The sequence below is a fragment of the Halichoerus grypus genome, chromosome 2 (genome assembly GCF_964656455.1).
Source record: "Halichoerus grypus chromosome 2, mHalGry1.hap1.1, whole genome shotgun sequence".
Classification (NCBI taxonomy): domain Eukaryota; kingdom Metazoa; phylum Chordata; class Mammalia; order Carnivora; family Phocidae; genus Halichoerus; species Halichoerus grypus.
Window position 1 is genome coordinate 99,880,948 of NC_135713.1, and position 13,524 is coordinate 99,894,471.

Below are 13,524 nucleotides of genomic sequence, written 5' to 3' on the forward strand. Positions count from 1 at the left end.
ACTTTAATTCCTCATTGTCCTTATATATATTTTATGAACGTTAAGAGCTACAAAAATGTCTACTAGATCTACAGCAAAGCCTTTAAAGAACATACTCATTTCAGAGGGAGAATCAGAAAACTGTTCTAGAATGCCACGTTTATTCTTAGAAATGGAGTACTGGGTACTCAATAAAAAAAATAATCCTTTTCTGATTCTCACAGATTAAATTCATAAATATAGGCAGAGCTTAACATTTATATTTACTTTATTAGCAATATAGGTAAGAAGTTATTCAAGATTAATTTACTAGATAAAGAACAGTTGGTTTCTCACCACAGATTTTACATTCAACTGGAAGCTCACAGTACTTTGCCCGACACTGTGGGCAGAAATACCCTCCTAATGTAAGTCCTGGCTCAGTGTTGCTATCCAAGTGCCTGTGGGAGGAAACAGTACTTTTAAAGTGATATATAAAGATGGGAATGGTTATAGCAAAACAAAGTATGCTACCTTGATTTTAAAATCTTGAAGTTGTTTCATAGTTCATTTAAGCGAGGTTCATTCTTCTTTTCTCTCTGCATTTCTGTTTTGAATAGTGTGTATTAATGCTTTTTTTTTTTTTTTTAAGTAATCTCACACCCAATGTGGGGCCCGAACTCACAACCCCGAGATCAAGAGTTGCATGCTCTTCCTACTGAGCGAGCCAGGGGCCCAAATTGCACTAATGTCCTTAAATTCACTCATCTTTTCTTCAGGGACTCATCTGCTGTTAGTCCCATCCAGTATATTTTTCATTTCAGACACTGTATTTGTCTCTAGAACTTTGATTTGGGTCTTTTTTGTAATAGCTGTTTTAATACTTTGCCTAATTCCATCAACTGTGTTGTTTCTGAGTATGTTTCTGTTCTATGATTCTCTCCTTATTATGGGTCATATTTTCCTACTTCGTTGCATGCCTGGTCATTTTTGATTTGCTGCCAGACATTATGATTTTTCTTTGTTTTAGGTGCTGGATTTTTTGGTATTCCCTTAAATATGTTGGGGCTTCTTCTAGAATATAGTTAAGTAACTGGGAAATAGTTTGATCTATTCAAAACTTGCTTTAGAGTTCATTAGGCTATCCAGAACAGCTGTTAGTCTAGGGTTAATTTGGTTCCATTACTGTGGACTCTGTTCAATGCCCACTGTTAAGATATCCCTCCACACTGACTGGTAGGACCATGAACTGTTCCCTGCCCCATGTGAGCTCCAGGGATATGCTGCCTGCTCCTGTTCAGGGGTTCTTTCCTTGGTCTCTAGTAGCTCCCACACAAATGTGATGATCATAACTCAGCTGATGACTCATGGGGAAGTCTCTGCAATCTCGAGAGCTTTCTGTACAGCTCTTTACTTTCTAGCACTGTGCCTGGAAAACTACAGCCATTTCAGCCTCCCCAAACTCTGAACTTGGTTTCCTCACCTGACCACGACCTCCAGGCTCTGGTTGGGTTTTCCCTCCCTGCACTGCAGCCTGGAAATTCTCTCGAGGCAGTAAGCTGCACTCACAGGGCCCACCTCATGTGTTTCCCTGCCTTCAGGGATCATTACCTGCACTGCCTGTTGTCCACATCTGAAAATCATTGTTTCATATATTTTGTCTGGTTTTCTGGTAAGAGGGAGGACAGTACATTCAGTCCCTATGGTACCTTTATAGCTGGAGACACAACTCTTATTTGTGATTTTTAAGAATTACTTTCTTTAATTTTGTTTTATAATTATGTAAACTATAAAGCTCTAAAGTTAAAGCAAGGTATGTTCAGAAAGGTCTAGGAGCCATCCCTTTGCCTTTCTCCACGTACTGCCCAAGTAAATATTTTTTCAGTTTTTACTTTTTATTTCCATTACTATTTTTATCATTAATATAAACAAGTATGTATATCCAGTCAAATCTCCACCCTCTTCTTAGATGAGTGGCAGCATACAATACACTTTTCTCTACTTTGCTGTTTTACTTAGTAACAGATCCTGAGGATTACTACACAGGAGTAAACGGAGATAGTCCTCACTCCTTGTTACAGCTATATAGAAGGTAACCTTTTTACATTACACCCCAAGCCCATATAACTCAGTTTATATTTTTTAATTTATAACTTATAGGAAAGAATTAAAAATGTCAAACATAATCACTGAGAGTTTCAAGGTTTTTACTTACGCCATGCTGAAAGAGGGTTTTGCATCTTGATCAGACAGAGAAGCAATGGTATGCTGGGGAAATCCTTCATAGAAAAAAATGTGTTACTTTCTTTTTTCAAGCAAATAGCAAAATTGTTGGATTAGGAACCTAAAAATGTTCCTACCAGAAAGCCCACAAAGTTGTACAAAAGTTCTCTCTCCTGCCTTTCAGATTTGTTTACTACAGTATGGTCAGGCTGACTGTAATTCCAGGTTATGAGAAAAATTAAAAGTGGAGAATGTGGGGGAAAGATCTGTCCATACATATGGTTGCAGATTCTTAAGTTTATAACTATCTAATTTAATACAACACACACTGCTTTTTAAAAATAAAATGTTTGTAATTTTTAAATACTTCTGATACATTGGAGTAATCTATTACATAGTTGTCCACTTTCATTTTATATAAGAATATACTTCTATGCTTAAAATTTTGGAATGCCTAAACCCATGTAGTTTGTTTTCCATACATATTTTTCAAATTCTGACAACACGTCCAAGAAAAGCAAAAACAATAAAAAAAAAAAAAAAAAGATTTCACTACATAAAAATTTTAAGTCTATCTATATAGCAAAACAAATAAGTAGGGGTGCGTGGATGGCTCAGTTGGTTAAGCATGCAACTCTTGATTTCGGCTCAGGTCATGATCTCAGGGTCATGAGATCGAGCCCCACACAGGGCTCCATGCTCAGCATGGAGTCTGCTTGAGATTCTCTCTCCGTCTCTCTCTGTCCCTCCCTAAGCTTGGTGCGCACACTCCCTCTCTCAAATAAATCTTTTTTTTTTTTTTTTAAGATTTTATTTATTTATTTGATAGAGAGAGACACAGCGAGAGAGGGAACACAAGCAGGGGGAATGGGAGAGGGAGAAGCAGGCTTCCCGCTGAGCAGGGAGCCCGATGCGGGGCTCGATCCCAGGACCCTGAGATCATGACCTGAGCCGAAGGCAGATGCTTAACGACTGAGCCACCCAGGCACCCCTCAAATAAATCTTTAAAAATAAATAAATATCTATTTTATTTTTATTATTTTTTAAAGGTTTTACTTATTTGAGAGAGAGACAGAAAGAGCAACAGCAGGAAGGGCAGAGGGAGAGGGAGAGGGAGAAGCAGACTCCCCACCGAGCAGGGAAGCCCCATGCGGGGCTGGATCCCAAGACCCCAAGATCATGACATGAGCCGAAGGCATACGCTTAACCGACTGAGTCACCCACGTGCTCCTAAATATCCACTTTAAAATAACACAAAATAAACACTTACCCATGCGAATAAGTGAACATTCAGAACTTGAGCTAGCAGGCGGAGGACTAACATGATGTGTCAGCAATTCTTTATAATGGCTTTCATCTAAAATAACATGGTATGTGCCTAATTAGACAAAAAGTAAAAGAAAAATCAGCTTTCCAGATATAAGTATCAATTGTAATTTTTCTTTTTTTTTTAAATTTTATTCTAAGTAATCTCTACACCCAGGCTCAAACTCACAACCCCAAGATCAAGAGTCGCACATTCTATCAACTGAGTTAGTCAGGAGCCCCTCAATTGTAATTCCTATGTAATTCTGTAAAAGTTTTGCCATCTGAAAATGTACATTTTCAAAATAAGTATTTAAGTTAAATTATCATTTTTCAAAAACCTCATTTAAATGACATCTCTAAATTGACTTCTCTGGGAATAACTATAATTACAATTTAATTAAAGCCAAGTTGTAAGATCTTTACAAAGTATCACATATTAGTGAAATTTCTAGCATTTCAAGAGTTATTAACACTTCCTCTAAACACTGACATAACTACTGAAAAGTCCCTGCATTTTGAGATATCTTATAGAATCAATGATACATTTAAGATGACTATCCATATTATGGATTTCAGGACATGAAGTGATTTAAATTTAGTACCGTGAAAACAGATGAAAACATACTAATTAATAAATTGTTACTTCTTACAGAGTAATTATGAATAAATACTGAAGAATCTAGATATATACCACCAGTTTCACGAGCAAGTACAGTGCAAACCCGAACCTCTGCAGATAATCCGATAACAGACACTCTAATTTTAGCTGCCTTTAGGGTCTTCATAAAATCCATGTAAATAAAGGGTTTCAGGGGAAGGAAAAAAACATGCAAAAATTAGTATGTTTGAAAAACAGAATTTTCTGAAAACTAGTAATAAATTCACTATAGAATTCTCTTTAGAGTTATAACTCTGGTTTTGATTATAAGGAAAGGTAGTGGTTCTACCTTGATTAGATCATAGATATTAGACGGATCACAAGTTGTGAGGCTGCTAAAGATGATTAGGACTTCTCTACTTGTATGTCCAGGCATGTGTCTACAGAAAGATAAAATATATTCCCATTAGGTATAACAAATTAATAAAAAATTTACCCAGACAAAATAGTACATGTGGTTTATATATTTAGACTACAGAATATCTCATTTGTTTTAACATTGCAAAGGAATGAATTGAGTATACTCTAAACATGTTAAATTTTTCTAAAATTAGCTACACAAAAAACTGATTCATTTATTGTTTCCATAAATATTTACTGAATACTCTTTTAGGTTCTAGGAACAGAGTAATAAGCAAGAATGAATGAGGTTCCTGACATCATGAAGCTTACAACCTAGTAGATTCGTTTTGTACAAAGTCTAACGTGTACACTGGAAAGTATGACAATACCATGTGGATCAACTTTAAGGTGTGTCTTGACAATAGTAACATGCTTCTTTTTTAAAGGCTATAATTTAACCTCATGGTGATTCAGAGTGATAATATTCATAAACATTAATTTTTGTGTATCATTTAATTATATGATAATTTATAGGACTTTAGGACATGATGAACTATTTTCCCCTATCTAAATCTACGTAAATAGATTTCTATGCAATCTTAATCTATGCAATTTTATCAGCTATTTATAGCTTTCCTACTTCTATCTGCATTGCTGGGCCTTCAGGTTTCATTTGTGGATGCTGCTCTTGTGCCTACCTCTAATGTGGGTGTTAGCTTCTTCTCACCTACTTCAAAACTAGAAAAATATCTATTATATAAAGCTATAAAAGTCAGGACAGACTATCCAGGGACAAAATATATGCGCTAGCACTAATGGAATATTTCCATTAGGGTCTCAGCTACCTTCCACATATTTGAACTTGCTGGAAGAGTACGCTATTAATTTGCAGATGTGCTACAAAGTAAGTTAAGAGAAGTCAATAAATGTGCAAAAAACTCACAGTTATTACGCACATTCAATTTCATATACAATCTAATTTTTAACAAAATACTTTTTCATCAACATTTTATTTTGTACTAATATTGCTACAGTTTTAATTATATTTTTCTAAAACCTCTAAGAATCTATCTTACCAACTCAAACGTAAAATAAAAATTACAAACAACACCACACTAAACATCATAAACGACATTACATATTTCTCTTAACGGTTTCATTGCAGCTCAGTTTATGGAGAAACATACTGATACGTGTTCATCTCCATTCAAAAAAAATGGACACCAATTATAAATAAAAAATGTAAAATACCAACTTTAGAGTTTGCATAGCCATGCTTAAGGAGTTATAGAGGGATGGCTCTCCATGACAGGTCATATCTACAGCTTTCTTCAAAGATGTTACATGTTTCCTTGGGTTTCCTAAAATAGAAATGGCATAATCTACTTATAATAACATTTTATATATACATTATGGAAATTTGTTTCTCCCCATATTTACTTATCTATGTTGTTAAAGAATAGAATCTCTTTGATTTACATTTTTAGCAAGTTGCACTTTTATCAGAGGCGTTGTTATATCAACTTTTACTTCATACTGAAAGAATAAAAATAATCTGTTTCTACGAACTAGCACATTTTCTTTTTTTAAGATTCTATTTATTTATTTGACAGAGAGACAGAGAGGGAGCACAAGTAGGCAGAGCGGCAGGCAGAGGCAGAGGGAGAAGGAGGCTCCCCACTGAGCAGGGAGCCCGACGCGGGGCTCAATCCCAGGACCCTGGGATCATGACCTGAGCCGAAGGCCGACGCTTAACCGACTGAGCCACCCAGGCGCCCCACATTTTTTTTTTTTTTAACGTGGGGCTCGAACTCATGACCCCGAGACCAAGAGTTGCATGCACTACTGACAGCCTGCCAGGTGCCCTATTAGCACGTATTTTAAATATTACTAACTTCAAGTGCAAAACTTTTTACATTTAAGACTCACACATTTTCACATTGTCACATCTAAGTCACGCCGCGTCGCACCATCACTGGCAGCCAGGGAGCACCTGTGCGGCACACGTCACGGCCTGCTCCCACGTGACGTCACTGCCTGCTCCCACGTGACGTCACGGCCTGCTCCCACGTGAGCCTACGCATGGCTACCGCGGTGCTGTTCCAACTGCACCTGTACATTGTTTGTGCTATTCGTGGCTAGTTTCACTGCCATTTCAAGTGTTTCTACAAAAGGTTCTATTTTTATGTAGAAAGGCAAGGAACAGAGCAGTGAGGTATATATTATCAGTGAAGCAAAAATTCATTGATGGAAGAATGACTGCAATTCCCTATTTTTCTTCAGGGGATTAAAAAAAGAGCTTTAGGGGCGCCTGGGTGGCTCAGTCGGTTAAGCGGCTGCCGGCTCAGGTCGTGATCCCAGAGTCCTGGGATCGAGCCCCACATCGGGCTCCCTGCTTGGCGGAGAGCCTGCTTCTCCCTCTCCCTCTGCCTGCTGCTCTGCCTACTTGTGCTCTCTGTGTTAAATAAATAAAAATCTTTAAAATAAAAAAAATTTTTTTTAATTTAAAAAGGGATTTAGAAGACCTAAGAAAGGAAGATTTCCGCAAATAAATACAGCCGTGTTATCTTCTGTTACCGAAATTACATCTGAAAAGATTGTCTATTGCTATTTTCTCATACCAAGCAATACATTTTTTGGTGTGAACAATTTATATATATCATCTGACACTGTATCAAATTTTAACTGCTAGGGTGTTTCCTTCTTGATAGCTGATAAAACAAAGGTATCTTACAAATGATGCAATCTTAGATTCAATGACATACGGTATTCTTCTGACATCTTCTCCTATTTCAACACCATCTTCATGTTAATTAATGATAATCAAAATATCATTAAATTGTTTGATCACATAATTCATCAAACTACCTCCATACCGTTGAACATGTCTTCCCAATTTGTCACTACTGTTACGAAGAGTGTATTTGTAGAATGAGGCTTTTTCTTCTTTCATAATGCTTCTTAAGTATAAATTCCAAGGAACAACCATTTTTATATCTTTTCCCAAAAATGTTAAATAAATTAATCAGTCTATCAGCACTATAGGTACCAGTTTCTCCATGGTTCCACAAGCAATATACTGCTTTTTAAACTTCATTTTGTTCATTTAAAATATATAAAATAATAAAATGTTGTTGTGTGGTATTGTTTTACCACTTGTTTGGCTAAAATTTCTTTTTTAATAGCTATTTCGTTTCCCTTTTTATTCTGGTATGAATTATCTGTTGTCTTTGTCCATTCATCTACTTATAGCTTCTTCGTGTTCTTATTTATCTAAGTTTTAAAATACTAAGCATTTGCCATTATTTAATACATATTTCAAGTATTTATTTAATCTCGGGATCCTAAGATTTTAGAAATGAAAAGTACATCACTAAGTCCAAATCCCTCATTTCATAAGTGAAAAACGAATCTAACAAGTTAAAAGATTTGCCTAAAGACAAATACCTACCCAGTGGCAGGACCAGCACTTAAACCTACATCTCCTGGCTCTCTAGCCACTTCTCTTTCTACCATACCATACAAAATAGTTCGTTCACCTCCTATTGTATTGTGAGTATAGGAAAAAAGCGAACTCGATTACTGTCAGTGTGGTTTACAGCAGTGATTCTGATCAGACAGACAAGGAGTGCCGTCAAGAGGCCTATCAAAATATCCAGAGGATTTTTCATCCCTATACGTATGACTTCTCTGGCACCCATAGAAAACTACTCTGAATGTGAGAAGGGTGCCAAGAGGGTCCTACGTCCTTTCCTGGGAGAAACCATCCTGTCCTCATAGTATAACAAACCAGCTGCTTACCCTGCTTCCATCCTGCTCCAGGAGCAGGCATGTAATCCAGGCCTACCAACACAATACTTCATTCCTCTGGCCACTTTGCTCATGGGTGGGCAAATCAGAAGCAGGGTCATTCCGAGACCTCCGTGGGACTTGTGCTGAAGCTACAGACTATGAGGGTCATGGAGACTCAGGGCTAGTAACAGACATCTTTTCACCTCACTTCAGAGAATGAAGCCAACCAGAGCCAGGAACCCTGGAAACTACCATGTGTGAAATCAGCCCTCCTTTAGATGGGAGTCAATAATTTCCCTTGTATACTAAAGCTAGTTTGAGATTTTTTTGGTTACTCATAACTGAATTTCTTGATCACACCAGGCTAACATACATTTCACTCCTTACTGCCATAGTGAAAAACTATTAATGATGAAAATATGTCATTTCAAATTTATCTGTATTGGTAAGGATGAAAGGATGAGAACCACATTTAAGGGATAGTGTATTTCACAGAAATTAAAATAGAATTAGTGATGTGAATTTGTTAAAACAGCACCAAAACAAATAAAACCTGCAGTATCTTTTAACAGAATAAAATTCAGTTAGACATGTCATGTAAGCAGAAAAACTGAATTATTAATAATAACTGCAATTCAATTTTTAAATCCTTTCCTCTTTAGAGGTTTAACTTTTAAAAAAGTAATTTTAAGACTAAGTGGATTTTTGGAATGGTTACAGTAATTTTATCTTAATACTTTCAGGATAAGAATGTATAAGTCTTAAATAAACATTTACATTCATTGCAGTAGTATTCATTACCATACAGAACTCAATTTAAAACAGTTCGTCTTAGATACCAAGAGTTTACTGGAGGATTTAATCGAGGGGTTATTAAGTGTTTCACATGGAGAGCATAAAAGAAGTCTTCATTTTACTTATTAGGCAACCTTATGAACAGGGTTACAAGGTTGAGTAAATAGAGCCAAGTCCTTGAGTCCTATAAAGGTAATTTTATGCATACCTGAGAGTTCGGTCAGTTTTTCAGCTCTTTTACTCTTTGTTACAATTATTCCAATCTCAAAATAAAAACAAAAATGATTATTAACTTAACAAATTACTTCTTCTTCATAAGAATGTACATAATGAAAATAAATTAGTAATTACAAAAGACATAAGTAACATACGAGAAGCTTTTTCTCATGATGCTTTTGACAGAAATTTAGCTATGAGTTTACTGTACATTATTTAACTTTTAGAGTTGCCTTGCTTGTCACTGATAAGTGTACCAGAAACTGGTACACAATCTGGATCACTTAATAATTCACAGAATGTATGCCCAACGTTTTAAAAATAAATTAGAATTGGCAGTAATACCAGGAATCTAAATCTGAATTCCATCACTTATCTACATACCTGACTAATAGGATTTTGATCAAAATATTCTTCTACGAAGTATTCCAATAACTGTTTAAAGAAAACAAAAATACTAGATAAGGGCAAAATAATAACCATAAAGAAATGTTTTGTGAAACCTATTTATCAAGCGTCACTTCTCTTGAGATTTTTAGGCTCATAGATTTTCAAATATATTTAGTAAAATATTTTCAAATATTTTAGTAAAAATATTAAATAAACAAAAATAAATTTTAAAATATTCAAATAAATAAAAATCACAATATTAAATAAGCCTGAATTTAAAATGGTAAGTGATGAACTGGGTTTAACAGATAGAACCAGGGCGCTGGGTGACTCAGTTGGTTAAGGGTCCGACTCTTGATTTTGGCTCAGGTAGTCATCTCAGGGTCATGAGATTGAGCCCCAAGTCAGGTTCAGTGCTCAGTGGGGAGTCTGCTGGAGATTCTGTCGGCCCCTCCCCCACACCCTGGCGCATGTGCTCTAATAAATAAATCTTCAAAAAATAAAAAGATAAATAAAAGATGGAACCATTTGGATTGTGAGACAGATGTAATCTAAACATGGAAAGATCCTATGAAGCCAGAAACAAGAGAATGAGCATAACCGAGGATGGGTTTTAATAAATTACAAATAATCTGAATGTGTTTATAAACTGGGCAGAATGATCTAAGTCCAAAGACAATGAAAAGGGTTAATTGACAAAGCAAGACCCTGACTGGGGTGGGAGGACAGAAATTAAGAGCATAAATATTAGTCTTTTTGTTGTATCATTTTCCTAAATGATGTGATTGAACTTCTACTTAGCTATAGTTTGTATTACAAACTCAAAAAAATGCATTCTTTAAAAAAATTTCTTCATGGGAATATATAGTATTTACTCAAGGGAAGAGAGTAGACAGAAAAAAAGAACTATGACCAAGTCCTAGGGCATTCCAGCATTTTAAAGTGGGAGAGGGGAGCCTAAGATGAAATAAAAAGACTACATGTAATGAAAGTCAAAAGAAGGATGTGTGGGGTGCCTGGCTAGCTCAGTCCTTAGAGTGTGGGAATCTTGATCATGAGGTCGTGAGTTCGAGCCCCACATCAGGGGTACAGAATTCTTTAAAAAAAACCAAAAAAACAAAAACAAACAAAAAGAACAAAAAAAGAATGCCTTTCAGGAAGGATTAAGTGTCAACTATTTCAGTTGCTGCTAAAGATAAAAAGGAGTTGAGTTTCACATCCTGGAGGTTATGGTGGACCTTGAAAATGTAGTTGTGAAGGTTCCATTCCAACTGGAGTGTGTTAAAGAGAGAATGCTGTGGACATTCAACTGTGGAGAGTGGATCAGTACTGTAATAAATACACACACATTCACCAATAGAGAAGATAAAGGACAAATCTAATCTAGTAAATTCAGAAAACTTATGTACAAGAAAAGGAACGGAGGATTCTGGAGCAGAATTTAGTCCAGCAGTATGATTCAGCATCTACTTCATCCTACTCCTCTGAAGCCCCATTCATGACTGAAAAAAGTCCTGGGAAATTTCGCTAATACTCTTGCTTTTGGAAAGAAGTGAAGAGAGAGAGTATTGTTATCTTTTTCCTCTTCTACCAGAAGTTATGAATGAATAGGGAAAGAAATCAAGAACTAACCTTCCTTTCAGAAGAGAAGAATCCAAGCTTCACACTTAATTGAGGGAAAGAGTTCCAAGGCTGGGAATATCTCCTCATGGAAATGCATTATATCCTCCCTCCCCTGCCCAGTTAGTTAAACAAGATACAGGACAGTTAATATAATCTCAGAAGATAAAATGAACGCCTGTAAATCCAGCCGAGTCCGCACACCCCCCAAGCTGAGCTTCACCCCTTTGGCGCACACCGTTTCATCCCAGCTGCTATTCTCAGGCCACAGAAAAGTGGATAAAACATAAACTACCCAAGCTAAAATCAAGCTTTAGAAGGGAAAACATCCTCCACACAAAACCCTGTTCACAGATGTTCCCAGCAGCATTATTCATAAAAGGCCCCCAAAAGTGGAAACAACCCAAAGTTGTATACAATGGAATACTGTTTGGCAAAACTACAGAAAATTTGCTTCTGTTTTCCTTTCCTTTTTTTTTTTTTTTAAAGTTTTATTTATTTAAGTAATCTCTGCACGCAACATGGGGCTCGAAATCACAACCCTGAGATCAAGAGTCGCACACTCCTCTGACTGAGCCAGTCAGGTATCCCTGGGTTTTCTTTTTGTAATGATAAAAATGCTCTAAAACTGACTGTGGTAATAATGTTGCACAACTCTGTAACAGGCAAAAAATTTTAACAGTATATTTTAAGTAAGTTGATTTTATGGTATGTGAATTATATCTTAATAAAGATGTTATAGTAAAAAAAATTTTTTTTTTAGAATTAAGTGTCCTTTCTCACGTTTAGTATAAATTAAAATGATTTTACTATACCTTTAAAGTACAAGTCAGTCTATTTGGCTTTAAATCTTGGTCTTCCATTGTTCTTGATCCATCTACTACCACATAAAGATGACGCATCTACCAAAAATAAACCACAAATATAACAATTTTCAAATTCACTTTTGACCAAAAAGTAAAAATGGCATTTACTATTTACATATTCTACACATATATATGTATATATATTTTTTAAGATTTTATTTATTTATTTGACAGAGAGAGAGACAGCGAGAGAGGGAACACAAGCAGGGGGAGTAAAGCGAGGGAGAAGCAGACTCCCCACTGAGCAGGGAGCCCGATGTGGGACTCTATCCTGGGACTCCAGGATCATGACCTGAGCCGAAGGCAGACGCTTAACCATCTGAGCCACCCAGGTGCCCATTCACATATATTTTTAATATATTCTTCTAAAACATTTGTTGTCTTACTATTATTAATTCTGTCAAGACAGAATGCTTCTCTAACCCAACTAGTTCTGTACTGGTAAAGAAAAAAAATGTCAACATACCATTCCCAGTCGAACTTGTCCATGGTGCTCAAATACTCTGTTAAAATTATGCAAACATTTTAATGGAATGTCCTCTATTACCCAAAAAATCAATATAACTTTTCAACTAACCTGCATTTTCTAGTGAAGTAAATTATTAACTTATGGGGTTCACATAATTACAGGCATTTTGGACAGTCCCTGAAGACCCATTTCCCTTCTGAAGTGCTAGGTGGCTGGTTCCTTCCCCCTACTCAAGAGTTTAAAGGTCAGTTTTTCTGGAATACAGCTGAAATGAAGTACTGAGGAGTGGGTATAGGTGGACAGAAAGGCTTAAAGGAATCTATTTTATCTTTTGTAACACACCTACAAAAACTTTACATACCTTTTTCTCTTTGCTTTGAAGAGAATGTCTTCTATCGTAGCTTTAAGTGATCCTGATTCATCTTCTTTAAGAATCTCCCTATAAGCAATATTTACTTGTTTGAAAAGCTAAAATTTTATTAACCCAAAAGAAATGAAAACATATGTCCACACAGAGATCTGCACATGAATGTTCACAGCTGCATTATTCATAAAAGCCAAAAAGTATAATCAATCTAAATGTCCATCAATTGATGAATGAATGAATGAAAACATGGTATACAACATAATGCTATTCAGTAATAAAAAGGAATGAATTACTGATCCCTGCTACAACATGGATGAACCTTGAAAATACTGTTGTATGAAAGAAGCGAGATAATACTGACCACATATTATAAGATTACATATACATGAAATACCCAAAAAGGCAAATGCATAGAGACAAAAAGTAGATTAGCAGTTGCCTACAGCTGGAGGTAGGAATGAAGTTAATCGCAAATGGGCATGAAGTATCTTTTTTTTTTTTAATTTTTTTTTAAAGATTT

At 35.9% G+C, this 13,524-nt stretch overlaps 1 protein-coding gene across 7 annotated transcripts in view; it reads right to left on the reverse strand.

Annotated features, from left to right (window-relative positions):
- The window catches only part of GTF2H2 (general transcription factor IIH subunit 2), a 38,901-nt gene that overhangs the window by 24,542 nt on the left and 835 nt on the right, over positions 1-13,524 (reverse strand). For 5 of the 7 annotated variants that reach the window (XR_013445757.1, XR_013445755.1, XR_013445758.1 and 2 more), the window contains exons 2-12: positions 12,999-13,076; positions 12,635-12,671; positions 12,118-12,204; positions 9,677-9,727; positions 9,285-9,339; positions 5,745-5,850; positions 4,437-4,527; positions 4,181-4,268; positions 3,452-3,559; positions 2,174-2,237; positions 316-419 (exon numbers count right to left, since the gene is read on the reverse strand). Coding sequence is in view for 3 of the 7 variants with exons in the window: in XM_036072110.2 (XP_035928003.1) it covers positions 316-419; positions 2,174-2,237; positions 3,452-3,559; positions 4,181-4,268; positions 4,437-4,527; positions 5,745-5,850; positions 9,285-9,339; positions 9,677-9,727; positions 12,118-12,204; positions 12,635-12,671; positions 12,999-13,076 (869 nt within the window). In the remaining 4 variants the exon portion in view is untranslated. Of the gene's footprint in view, positions 1-315; positions 420-571; positions 1,628-2,173; positions 2,238-3,451; positions 3,560-4,180; positions 4,269-4,436; positions 4,528-5,744; positions 5,851-9,284; positions 9,340-9,676; positions 9,728-12,117; positions 12,205-12,634; positions 12,672-12,998; positions 13,077-13,524 lie in introns of those variants that run through there. The other 2 variants (XM_078067216.1, XM_036072112.2) reach the window with 2 other exon arrangements.